Source organism: Heptranchias perlo, chromosome 6 (genome assembly GCF_035084215.1).
Source record: "Heptranchias perlo isolate sHepPer1 chromosome 6, sHepPer1.hap1, whole genome shotgun sequence".
In the NCBI taxonomy this organism is placed as follows: Eukaryota; Metazoa; Chordata; class Chondrichthyes; order Hexanchiformes; family Hexanchidae; genus Heptranchias; species Heptranchias perlo.
Genome location: NC_090330.1, coordinates 112,116,870 through 112,129,898, shown reverse-complemented (window position 1 = coordinate 112,129,898; position 13,029 = coordinate 112,116,870). Strand labels below are relative to the sequence as shown.

General features: G+C 52.1%; 1 protein-coding gene across 12 annotated transcripts in view; it reads right to left on the bottom strand.

Annotated features, from left to right (window-relative positions):
* The window catches only part of atp11a (ATPase phospholipid transporting 11A), a 292,743-nt gene that overhangs the window by 229,287 nt on the left and 50,427 nt on the right, over positions 1–13,029 (bottom strand). For all 12 annotated transcript variants that reach the window (XM_067986665.1, XM_067986669.1, XM_067986666.1 and 9 more), the window contains exons 4-6: positions 12,948–13,028; positions 6,238–6,345; positions 5,522–5,650 (exon numbers count right to left, since the gene is read on the bottom strand). In XM_067986665.1, coding sequence (XP_067842766.1) covers positions 5,522–5,650; positions 6,238–6,345; positions 12,948–13,028 — 318 coding nt within the window. The remainder of the gene's footprint in view (positions 1–5,521; positions 5,651–6,237; positions 6,346–12,947; position 13,029) is intronic.

Here is a 13,029-nt window from a genome sequence, read left to right as displayed (position 1 = left end):
TTGGCCAATTAGTGCCAGCGGGCGGGCATTAAGTGGGACAATTAACATCATTAAGAGATGTTAAGTATCGTTTTTTTAATTGATTTTAACTGAACTTTAAATTTAACGCCTCCAGGTAAAAGGAGGTGAGAATCTCGCCAGGTAAAAGGAGGTGAGAAGGACTGGTTCATCAGGTAAGTGCCTTTTGCACTGCCTGTGGGCTAGGAGGAGCAGGACTGTTTCCTCCAGACCCAACAAACTTAACCACTACAATCGGACCCTGCGATCGGCCGACCTCCCCGATGTCCGAGCCCCCGCCCCCCCTCTCCCCCCCTCTCCCCTCTCCCCCCCCCCCCCAACTAACCACCACCGCTCGCCAATTTCTCACCCCCCATGATCAGCCTCTGTCCTCCATCCAACCCCCAAGTAGACTGATCTCTCCATGGCTGCTTTCCCACCCGACGGGCAGTGACCGGGCGCAAAACCTGGAAGTATCATTTTTTTTCCTTCAATTAAGTTGCGATCGCAGATTCTGACCTGTCACTCCCAGGTTTCACAGCCATTAAATTTCACTCCCTCTCTCTTCCCGACTCCATGCTAAAATCCAGGCCCAATGCTTTTGCTGAAAAAAACTTTAAATTTTGATTACTACAAAAAAGGGGTGCGGTAGCATAGTGGTTATGTTACTGGATTAGTAATCCAGAGGCCTGGACGAATAATCCAGAGTCATGAGTTCAAATCCCGCCACAGCAGCTGGCGAATTTATATTCAATTAATTAAAATTCAATTAATTAAATAAAAATCTGGAATTAAAATACGAGTATCAGTAATGGTGGCCATGAAATTACTGGATTGTTGTAAAAACCCATCTGGTTCACTAATGCCCTTTAGGGAAGGAAACCTGCCGTCCTTACCCGGTCTGGCCTATATGTGACTCCAGACCCACAGCAATGTGGTTGATTCTTAATTGCCCTCTGAAATGGCCTAGCAAGCCACTCAGTTGTAAAATCTCACTAAAAAAAGTCATAATAAGAATAAAACCAGATGGATCACTAGGTACCGGACATGACAAAGGCAAACCAAGCCCAGTCGACCCTGCAAAGTCCTCCTCACTAACACCTGGGGACTTGAACCAAAATTGGGAGAGCTGTCCCACAGACTAGTCAAGCAACAGCCTGACATAGCCATACTCACAGAAACATACCTTTCAGCCAATGTCCCAGACTCTTCCATCACCATCCCTGGGTATGTCCTGTCCCACCGACAGGACAGACTGACCAGAGGTGGTGGTACACTGATATACAGTAAGGAGGGAGTGGCCCTGGGAGTCCTCAACATTGACTCTGGACCCCATGAAATCTCATGGCATCAGGTCAAACATGGGCAAGGAAACCTCCTGCTGATTCCCACCTCCTTCCCTCAGCTGATGAATCAGTCCTCCTCCATGTTGAATACCACTTGGAGGAAGCACTGAGGGTAGCAAGGGCACAGAATGTACTCTGGGTGGGGGACTTCAATGTCCATCACCAAGAGTGGCTCGGTAGCACCACTACTGGCCGAGTCCTGAAGGACATAGCTGCCAGACTGGGCCTGCGGCAGGTGGTGAGCGAACCAACACAAGGGAAAAACTTACTTGACCTCGTCCTCACCAATCGACCTGTCGCAAATGCATCTGTCCATGACAGTATTGGTAGGAATGACCACCGCACAGTCCTCGTGGAGACGAAGTCCCGTCCTCGCAATGAGGACACCATCCAACGTGTTGTGTGGCACTACCACCGTGCTAAAGGGGATAGATTCAGAACAGATCTAGCAGCTCAAAACCGGGCATCCTGATGGCCCACAGCGCCTCATGCAGCAGCAGAATTGTATTCCAGCACAATCTGTAACCTCATGGCCCGGCATAATCTCATGGTTCGGTACATTCCTCACTCTACCATTACCAACAAGCCAGGGGATCAACCCTGGTTCAAGGAGGAGTGTAGAAGAGCATGCCAGGAGCAGCACCAGGCGTATCTAAAAATGAGGTGACAACCTGGTGAAGCTACAACTCAGGACTACATGCATGCTAAACAGTGGAAGCAACATGCTATAGACAGAGCTAAGCGATTCCACAACCAACGGATCAGATCAAAGCTCTGCAGTCCTACCACATCCAGTCGTGAATGGTGGTGGACAATTAAAAACAACTAACGGGAGGAGGAGGCTATGCAAACATCCCCAACCTCAATGATGGCGGAGTCCAGCACGTGAGTGCAAAAGACAAGGCTGAAGCGTTTGCAACCATCTTCAGCTAGAAGTGCTGAGTGGATGATCCATCTCAGCCCCCACTCGATATCCCCACCATTACAGAAGCCAGTCTTCAGACAATTCGATTCACTCCACATGATATCAAGAAACGGCTGAGTGCACTGGATACAGCAAAGGCTATGGGCCCCGACAACATCCCGGCTGTAGTGCTGAAGACTTGTGCTCCAGAACGAGCTGCGCCTCTAGCCAAGCTGTTCCAGTACAGCTACAACACTGGCATCTACCCGACAATGTGGAAAATTGCCCAGGTATGTCCTGTCCACAAAAAGCAGTACAAATCCAATCCGGCCAATTACCGCCCCATCAGTCCACTCTCAATCATCAGCAAAGTGATGGAAGGTGTCGTCGACAGTGCTATCAAACGGCACTTACTCACCAATAACTTGCTCACCGATGCTCAATTTGGGTTCCGCCAGGACCACTCAGCACCAGACCTCATTACAGCCTTGGTCCAAACATGGACAAAGGAGCTGAATTCCAGAGGTGAGGTGAGAGTGACTGCCTTTAACATCAAGGCAGCATTTGACCGAGTGTGGCACCAAGGAGCCCTCGTAAAATTGAAGTCCGTGGGAATCAGGGGGAAAACTCTCCAATGGCTGGAGTCAAACCTAGCACAAAGGAAGATGGTAGTGGTTGTTGGAGGCCAATCATCTCAGCCCCAGGGCATTGCTGCAGGAGTTCCTCAGGGCAGTGTCCTAGGCCCAACCATCTTCAGCTGCTTCATCAATGACCTTCCCTCCATCATAAGGTCAGAAATGGGGCTGTTCGCTGATGATTGTACAGTGTTCAGTTCCATTCGCAACCCCTCAGATAATGAAGCAGTCCGAGCCCGCATGCAGCAAGACCTGGACAACATCCAGGCTTGGGCTGACAAATGGCAAGTAACATTCACGCCAGATAAGTGCCAGGCAATGACCATCTCCAACAAGAGAGCCTCTAACCACCTCCCCTTGACATTCAACGGCATTACCATCGCCGAATCCCCCACCATCAATATCCTGGGGGTCACCATTGACCAGAAACTTAACTGGACCAGCCATATAAATACTGTGGCTACAAGAGCAGGTCAGAGGCTGGGTATTCTGCGGCAAGTGACTCACCTCCTGACTCCCCAAAGCCTTTCCAGCATCTGCAAGGCACAAGTCAGGAGTGTGATGGAATACTCTCCACTTGCCTGAATGAGTGCAGCTCCAACAACACTCAGGAAGCTCAACACCATCCAGGACAAAGCAGCCCGCTTGATTGGCATCCCATCCATCACCCTAAACATTCACTCCCTTCACCACTGGCGCACTGTGGCTGCAGTGTGTACCATCCCACAGGATGCACTGCAGCAAGTCGCCAAGGCTTCTTCAACAGCACCTCCCAAACCCGCGACCTCTACCACCTAGAAGGACAAGAGCAGCAGACACATGGGATCAACACCACCTGCACGTTCCCCTCCAAGTCACACACCATCCCGACTTGGAAATATGTCACCGTTCCTTCATCGTCGCTGGGTCAAAATCCTGGAACTCCCTTCCTACCAGCACTGTGGGAGAACCTTCACCACACGGACTGCAACGGTTCAAGAAGGCGGCTCACCACCACCTTCTCAAGGGCAATTAGGGATGGGCAATAAATGCCAGCCTCGCCAGCGATGCCCACATCCCATGAACGAATAATAAAAAAAAGGTTTCTTGAAAGTACAGGGATCTATCTGGTTTTAATTGGAGAGTTGAGAGAGGAGTGGATAGTTTGTTAAGATTTGGTATTGTAATGGCTCATTCAAAATATGACAGGAGGCCAGGTGCTGGGGGGCAATTTTACTGGGCCAAAATTAACAGTCATTTGGACAAGTGTGGATTAACTAAGGAAAGCCAACACGGATTTGTTAAAGGCAAATCGTGTTTAACTAACTTGATTGGTGTTTTTGATGAGGTAACAGAGAGGGTCGGTGAGGGCAATGTAGTTGATATGGTGTATATGGACTTCCAAAGGCATTTAATAAAGTGCCACATAATAGGCTTGTCAGCAAAGTTGAAGCCCATGGAATAAAAGGGGCAGTGGCAGCATGGATACGAAATTGGCTAATTGACAGGAAACAGAGAGTGGTGGTGAACGGTCATTTTTTGGACTGGAGGGAGGTGTACAGTGGTGTTCCCCAGGAGTTGGTACTGGGACCATTGCTTTTCTTGAAATATATTAATGACTTGGACTTGGGTGTAAAGGGCACAATTTCAAAATCTGCAGATGACACAAAACTTGGAAGTGTAGTGAACAGTGAGGAGGATAGTGATAGACTTCAAGAGGACATAGACAGGCTGTTGGAATGGGCGGACACATGGCAGATGAAATTTAACACAGAAAAGTGCGACGTGATACATTTTGGTAGGAAGAACGAGGAGAGGCAATTTTAACTGAAGTATACAATTCAAAAGGGGGTGCAGGAACAGAGAGACCTGGAAGGTGATTGGCAAAAGAACCAAAGACGACACGAGAAAAAACTTTTTTACACAGCAAGTGGTTGTGATCTGGAGTGCACTGCCTGAGGAGGTGGTGGAGGCAGATTCAATCGTGGCTTTCAAAAGAGAACTGAATAAATACTTGAACGGAAAAAAATTTCAGGGCTATGGGAAAAGGGCAGGGGAGTGAGACTAGCTGGATTGCTCTTGCAGTGAGCCAGCACAGGCTCGACGGGCTGAATGACCTCCTTCTATCCTGTAACCATTCTATGATTCTATGAGTTATAATTAATTAACTCTGTATGGTTTATGCACACGGTTATGTATGTTTTTTGTGCACCTCCTTCCTGGTAGTATATGAAAGAAATAATGAAAAATTGCTGCCAAACAATCCCAGACGGTTTTGAGAACCGCAGCTGCCTGTAAGAGGGGATTGAAACCAAAGTGACTGAGTGGAGTCTCCTCTCTCCTACTATGGGCCTCTTGCTCCGATCTCTACTAACCTGTGCAGATGGCAGGTGTAGACAGGGTTAGGCTCAGCTGTGAAGCTCCCCCAGTCAAACAGCCTGCCAACACACACTGTCTTCAGGAAGAGGTGGAAAATTGGCAAAAAGCAATATTTTTAAAAGTATTACTCTGCACAGATAGGACAGGAGAGAAGAGGACACACAGACGATCAAACGAATTTTATTAAAAGAGTGAATTTTAAATATTGAGACGTATTGAGATGGGAGACTCTCATCTCAGTCTGTCTCCTAAGGCAGATATGTGGCTGCTCGGTCTGTTACCTTGGTACTAGACTCGCCATCCAGACTGGCCGTACTGACAAAACATGTTCCATCCTCACTGCTTGAAGACAAGAAGACTAAGTCACAGGGAAACGTTTCATTCTCACTGGTCATCACAATGTCTCCAACCTGCAGGAATATCGCAAACATTATAAAAAGCAACTAACCTCCCGCCCAACTCCTCCCGCCCGTCTAACCCCCTCCCGCCCAACTCCTCCCGCCCGTCTAACCCCCTCCCGCCCAACTCCTCCCGCCCGTCTAACCCCCTCCCGCCCAACTCCTCCCGCCCGTCTAACCCCCTCCCGCCCAACTCCTCCCGCCCGTCTAACCCCCTCCCGCCCGTCTAACCCCCTCCCGCCCGTCTAACCCCCTCTCGCCCGTCTAACCCCCTCCCGCCCGCCTAACCCCCTCCCGCCCAACTCCTCCCGCCCAACTCCTCCCGCCCGTCTAACCCCCTCCCGCCCAACTCCTCCCGCCCGTCTAACCCCCTCCCGCCCAACTCCTCCCGCCCGTCTAACCCCCTCCCGCCCAACTCCTCCCGCCCGTCCAACCTCACCCCCTACTGTCCAACCCCCCTGCCTCGTCCAACTCCCTTCCCTCCTGTCCATCTCCCCCCCCCCACCCCCATCCAACACCCCCCTCCCTGTCTGCTGTAACACCCCCACTCCCCATCTAACCCCCCTGGCCGCAGGTTTCTAACATTTACTGATACTTACTCGCAGTTTTCTGCTTTGTTTTTGTACCACTTTGCCGTGCTGGATGACATGAACTGGACATTTATTCACTGCGTTATCTGCTTTATGTCGAAGCCAGTCCTCGTAACCCTGTGGAAGGACAATCAACAGCGTTTGGTGAAGCAGAACATCATTGAATGCAACAGTGCAAGAACACAATCCTTCATTTGCCTGTGCAAAACCCAAAATATGAATTTGGACAATAAACTGATCAAATGAGAATTTATTGGGACAAATGGGCAACAAACTTGATTCTCTTTTTTGGTTCCTTGATTTCCAGTTACTCACTTTCTATTTCTGTTGCACCAGAACTATTGATAGAGATTTCCTAAACATGTTCTATTTTGTTGGCTTTGCCTTCCTTTACTTTGGAATCAGTTATCAGCAAAGGCACTGATGCAGACAATATAAAGCCCACAGGCTAAAACGGCAAGCCACATATTGAAGTGAGGGGCAGTACACAGTGAAGCGCAACAAGGCAGGGCAGCGTAGGGCGTGGCAGGGCGACAATGGAGGACGTGGCCCCGGGGGATGCAGGTGTACGACGCTGACACACATGCCCACCGCAGAACTCCGCCACTGACCCCACTCATAGTCGGGAGGAGGGTCGTCAGGAGTTAGGCCATTTGAATATGCAAGTAATGGGTCTAACACCTGCTTCGGATCCCCGCTGCAACATTTATTTCCCCTAAGGCAGAAAACCATCCCTCAACATTGCATAACTAAAAAAAAAGTAAGTACTTAGCCATCTCTGCCATTCTCGGTCCTGAGATCCCCAATCAGGCTCCCAATCCCTCCCACACTCCCAACAATGTGATCGCTCATCCGAGGTCCCCATCCCAACTCACCCCACCCCCACACAATCCGATGCCGACTCGCTTGCACCCCCCTCTGAACTGATCCCGACTCGCTCACCGCCCCCCCCGAACCGATCCCGCCTCGTCCCCCCCCCACCGAACCGATCCCGCCTCGTCCCCCCCCCCCCGAACCGATCCCGCCTCGTCCACCCCTCGAACCGATCCCGCCTCGTCCCCCCCCCCGAACCGATCCCGCCTCGTCCCCCCCACCGAACCGATCCCGCCTCGTTCCCCCCCCCGAACCGATCCCGCCTCGTTCCCCCCCCCGAACCGATCCCGCCTCGCTCGTCCCCCCCCGAACCGATCCCGCCTCGTCCCCCCCCCCCGAACCGATCCCGCCTCGTTCCCCCCCCCGAACCGATCCCGCCTCGTTCCCCCCCCCGAACCGATCCCGCCTCGTCCCCCCCACCGAACCGATCCCGCCTCGTCCCCCCCCCCCCCCGAACCGATCCCGCCTCGCTCGTCCCCCCCCCCGAACCGATCCCGCCTCGTCCCCCCCCCCCGAACCGATCCCGCCTCGTCCACCCCTCGAACCGATCCCGCCTCGTCCCCCCCACCGAACCGATCCCGCCTCGTCCCCCCCCCCGAACCGATCCCGCCTCGTCCCCCCCCCCCGAACCGATCCCGCCTCGCTCGTCCCCCCCCGAACCGATCCCGCCTCGTCCCCCCCCCCGAACCGATCCCGCCTCGCTCACCCGCCCCCGGAACCGATCCTGACTCGCTCACCCTTCCCCCCCGGAACCGAACCCGCCTCGCTCGCCCCCCCGATCCAATCCCATCCCTACTCCTTCGCCCCCACCCCAGGCCGATCCCAACTTGCTCACCCCCCAGATCCAATCCCTACTTGCTCACCACCCCCCGATCCAATTCCATCCCTACTCGCTTGCCCTCCCCGATTGGATCCCACCTCGCTCGCCCAACCGATCCAATCCCGACTTCCTCGCCCCCCCCCGATCCAATTCCATCCCGACTTGCTCGCCCCCCACCGATCCGATCCCGACTTGCTCACCCCCCACCCCGATCCAATCCCTACTTGCTTGCCCTCCCCCCGATCGGATCCTGACTTCCTCGTCCCACCGATTCCATCCCATCCCTGCTCGCGTGCCCCCCCGATCCAATCCCTACTTGCTCGCTCCGCGAACCGATCCCGACTTCCTCGCCCCCCCAATCCAATCCCATCCCTACTCGCTTGCCCCCACCCCGATCCGATCCCGACACGCTCACCCCCCACCCCGATCCAATCCCTACTCACTTGCCCTCCCCCCGATCCGATCCTGACTCGCTCACCCCCCCAATCCGATCCCGACCTCCTTGCCCCCCCCCCCGATCCAATCCCATCCCTACTCGCTCGCCCACCATCCCCGATCCGATCCAGACTCACTCACCCCCCCCACCCTGATCCCATCCCATCCCGACTCATCCCCCAACGATCCCATCCCATCCCAACTCGCTCGTCCCCCCGCCTCACCCCGACTCACTCGCCCCTCCGATCCAAAGTAGATTCCAGGACTTACCCAACGTTCCTACGACCTCTCCGGGGTTCCTGGGAGCCTCTTCATTGTGCACCAATGTACTGGGAGCCACTGCTAGACCCAAGACCCTAGGCTACTCCCTATGCGGATAATTAGTGTCCCTTGTGTGGCGCAAATATTACTTTCCATAACACGGCTGTTCCTATTTAATCTCCAACTCTCCATGACCAACACCATGAGCGTCTACTAGTATAAATAGTGAGTATGAGTGTATTCTGACCACCACACTTTGTGCGTCAAACATTCTTCCAAAATCCTGAACTCTCAGTATGGAAAGATAGGAAAGTACCAGGCAGGGAAAGACTAACCAAAAAAACTAATACTCTCAATCATAGGAGCAGAAGGAGGCCATTCAGCCCCTCGAGCTTGTTCCACCATTCAATTAGATCGTGGCTGATCTGCACCTCAACTCCATTTACCCGCCATTAGTGTAGGTAGCATGGGTATGGTAGCATAGTGGTTATGTTACTGGACTAGTAATCCAGCGACCTGGACTAAAAATCCGGAGTCATGAATTCAAATCCCGCCACGGCAGCTGGTGAATTTTAATTCAATTAATTAAATAAAAATCTGGAATTAAAATACAAGTATCAATAATGGTGGCCATGAAAACTACCAGATTGTCGTAAAAACCCATCTGGTTCACTAATGCTCTTTTGGGAAGGAAATCTGCCGTCCTTACCCGGTCTGGCCGAAATGTGACTCCAGACCCACAGCAATGTGGTTGATTCTTAATTACACTCTGAAATGGCCTAGCAAGACACTCAGTTGTAAAATCTCGTTATGAAAAATCATAATAAGAATAAAACCGGACGGACCACCTGGCACCGGACATGACAAAGGCAAACCAAGTCCAGTCAACCCTGCAAAGTCCTCCTCACTAACATCTGGGGACTTGTGCCAAAATTGGATGAGCTGTCCAACAGACTAGTCAAGCAACAGCCTGACATAGCCATACTCACAGAATCATACCTTTCAGCCAACATCCCAGACTCTTCCATCACCATCCCTGGGTATGTCCTGTCCCACCGGCAGGACAGACCCACCAGAGGTGGCAGTACAGTGATATACAGTCAGGAGGGAGTGGCCCTGGGAGTCCTCAACATTGACTCTGGACCCCATGAAATCTCATGGCATCAGGTCAAACATGGGCAAGGAAACCTCCTGTTGATCACCACCTATCAGTCCTCCTCCATGTTGAGGAAGCACTGAGGGTAGCAAGGGCACAGAATGTACTCTGGGTGGGGGACTTCAATGTCCATCACCAAGAGTGGCTCAGTAGCACCGCTACTGACCGAGCTGGCCGAGTCCTGAAGGACATAGCTGCTAGACTGGGCCTGCGGCAGGTGGTGAGGGAAAAACCTACTTGACCTCATCCTCACCAATCTACCTGTCGCAAATGCATCTGTCCATGTATTGGTAGGAGTGACCACCGCACAGTCCTCGTGGAGATGAAGTCCCGTCTTCGCACTGAGGACACTGTCCATCCTGTTATGTGGCACTACCACCGTGCTAAATGGGATAGATTCAGAACAGATCTGGCAGCTCAAAACTGGGCATCCAAGAGGCGCTGTGGGCCATCAGCAGCAGCAGAATTGTATTCCAGCACAATCTGTAACCTCATGGCCTGGCATATTCCTCACTCTACCATTACCAACAAGCCAGGGGATCAACCCTGGTTCAATGAGGAGTGTAGAAGAGCATGCCAGGAGCAGCACCAGGCATACCTAAAAATGAGGTGCCAACCTGGTGAAGCTACAACTCAGGACTACATACATGCTAAACAGTGGAAGCAGCATGCTATAGACAGAGCTAAGTGATTCCACAACCAACGGATCAGATCAAAGCTCTGCAGTCCTGCCACATCCAGTCGTGAATGGTGGTGGACAATTAAACAACTAACGGGAGGAGGAGGCTCTGCAAACATCCCCATCCTCAATGATGGCGGAGTCCAGCACGTGAGTGCAAAAGACAAGGCTGAAGCGTTTGCAACCATCTTCAGCCAGAAGTGCCGAGTGGATGATCCATCTCGGTCTCCTCCCGATATCCCCACCATTACAGAAGCCAGTCTTCAGCCAATTCGATTCACTCCACATGATATCAAGAAACGGCTGAGTGCACTGGATACAGCAAAGGCTATGGGCCCCGACAACATCCCAGCTGTAGTGCTTAAGACTTGTGCTCCAGAACTAGCTGCACCTCCAGCCAAGCTGTTCCAGTACAGCTACAACACTGGCATCTACCCGACAATGTGGAAAATTGCCCAGGTATGTCCTGTCCACAAAAAGCAGGACAAATCCAATCCGGCCAATTACCGCCCCATCAGTCTACTCTCAATCATCAGCAAAGTGATAGAAGGTGTCGTCGACAGTGCTATCAAGCGGCACTTACTCACCAATAACCTGCTCACCGATGCTCAGTTTGGGTTCCGCCAGGACCACTCGGCTCCAGACCTCATTACAGTCTTGGTCCAAACATGAACAAAAGAGCTGAATTCCAGAGGTGAGGTGAGAGTGACTGCCCTTGACATCAAGGCAGCATTTGACCGAGTGTGGCACCAAGGAGCCCTAGTAAAATTGAAGTCAATGGGAATCAGGGGGAAAACTCTCCGGTGGCTGGAGTCATACCTAGCACAAAGGAAGATGGTAGTGGTTGTTGGAGGCCAATCATCTCAGCCCCAGGACATTGCTGCAGGAGTTCCTCAGGGCAGTGCCCAGGCCCAACCATCTTCAGCTGCTTCATCAATGACCTTCCCTCCATCATAAGGTCAGAAATGGGGACGTTTGCTGATGATTGCACAGTGTTCAGTTCCATTCGCAACCCCTCAAATTATGAAGCAGTCCGAGCCCGCATGCAGCAAGACCTGGACAACATCCAGGCTTGGGCTCATAAGTGGTAAGTAACATTCGCGCCAGACAAGTGCCAGGCAATGACCATCTCCAACAAGAGAGAGTCTAACCACCTCCCCTTGACATTCAACGGCATTATCATCGCCGAATCCCCCAACATCAACATCCTGGGGGTCACCATTGACCAGAAACTTAACTGGACCAGCCATATAAATACTGTGGCTACGAGAGCACGTCAGAGGCTGGGTATTCTGTGGTGAGTGACTCACCTTCTGACTCCCCAAAACCTTTCCACCATCTACAAGGCACAAGTCAGGAGTGTGATGGAATACTCTCCACTTGCCTGGATGAGTGCAGCTCCAACAACACTCAAGAAGCTCGACACCATCCAAGATAAAGCAGCCCGCTTGATTGGCACCCCATCCACCACCCTAAACATTCACTCCCTTCACCACTGGCGCACAGTGGCTGCAGTGTGTACCATCCACAGGATGCACTGCAGCAACTCGCCAAGGCTTCTTCGACAGCACCTCCCAAACCCGCGACCTCTACCACCTAGAAGGACAAGGGCAGCAGGCGCATGGGAACAACACCACCTGCACGTTCCCCTCCAAGTCACACACCATCCCGACTTGGAAATATATCGCCGTTCCTTCATCGTCGCTGGGTCAAAATCCTGGAACTCCCTTCCTAACAGCACTGTGGGAGAACCGTCACCACACGGACTGCAGTTGTTCAAGAAGGCGGCTCACCACCACCTTCTCAAGGGCAATTAGGGATGGGCAATAAATGCTGGCCTCACCAGCGAAGGCCACATCCCATGAACGAATAAAAAAAAAACTCCATATCCCTTGATATCCAATAAAAATCTATCAATTTCATTCTTGAAAGCTCCAATTGACCCCCAGTCTTTCTGGGGTGTGTTTTCCAGATTTCCACCACCATTTGTGTGAAGAAATGCTTCCTTCTTTTCCATTTCAGATATTTTTCCCTTCTCCCTTAAACTTTTCCACATTATCCGCCTCCGTGGAGAAAGTGAAAAGAGGAGGGGACGGGGAAAAGAAAACAGAGGAGGGGAAGTGGAGGAGGATAGAGGGGAAGGAGGAGGATAGAGGGGAAGAGGGAGAAAAGAGGAGGGGAGGGGGAGGAGAAAACAGAGGAGGGGAAGGAGGAGGAAAGAGGGGAAGGGAAGAAAAGAGGGGAGGGAAGAAAAGAGGGGAGGGGAGAAAACAGATGGGGAGGGGCAGAAAAGAGGGGAGGGGAGAAAAGAGGAGGGGAGGGGAGGAGAAAAGAGGAGGGGAGAAAAGAGGAGGGGAGGGGAGGAGAAAAGAGGAGGGAAGAAAAGAGGAGGGGAGGAGAAAAGAGGAGGGGAGGGGAGGAGAAAACAGAAGAGGGGAGAGGGAGGACAGGGAGGCATTGAAAGAAAAAAAACACATTTTTGTCCAGTGCCCCACCTGTTTGATTGCTGTCACAGTGATTACAAAGAAAAGAGGAAGCCCACTGGTTATTGGGCTGGTCGGAGTATCAATAATCAAC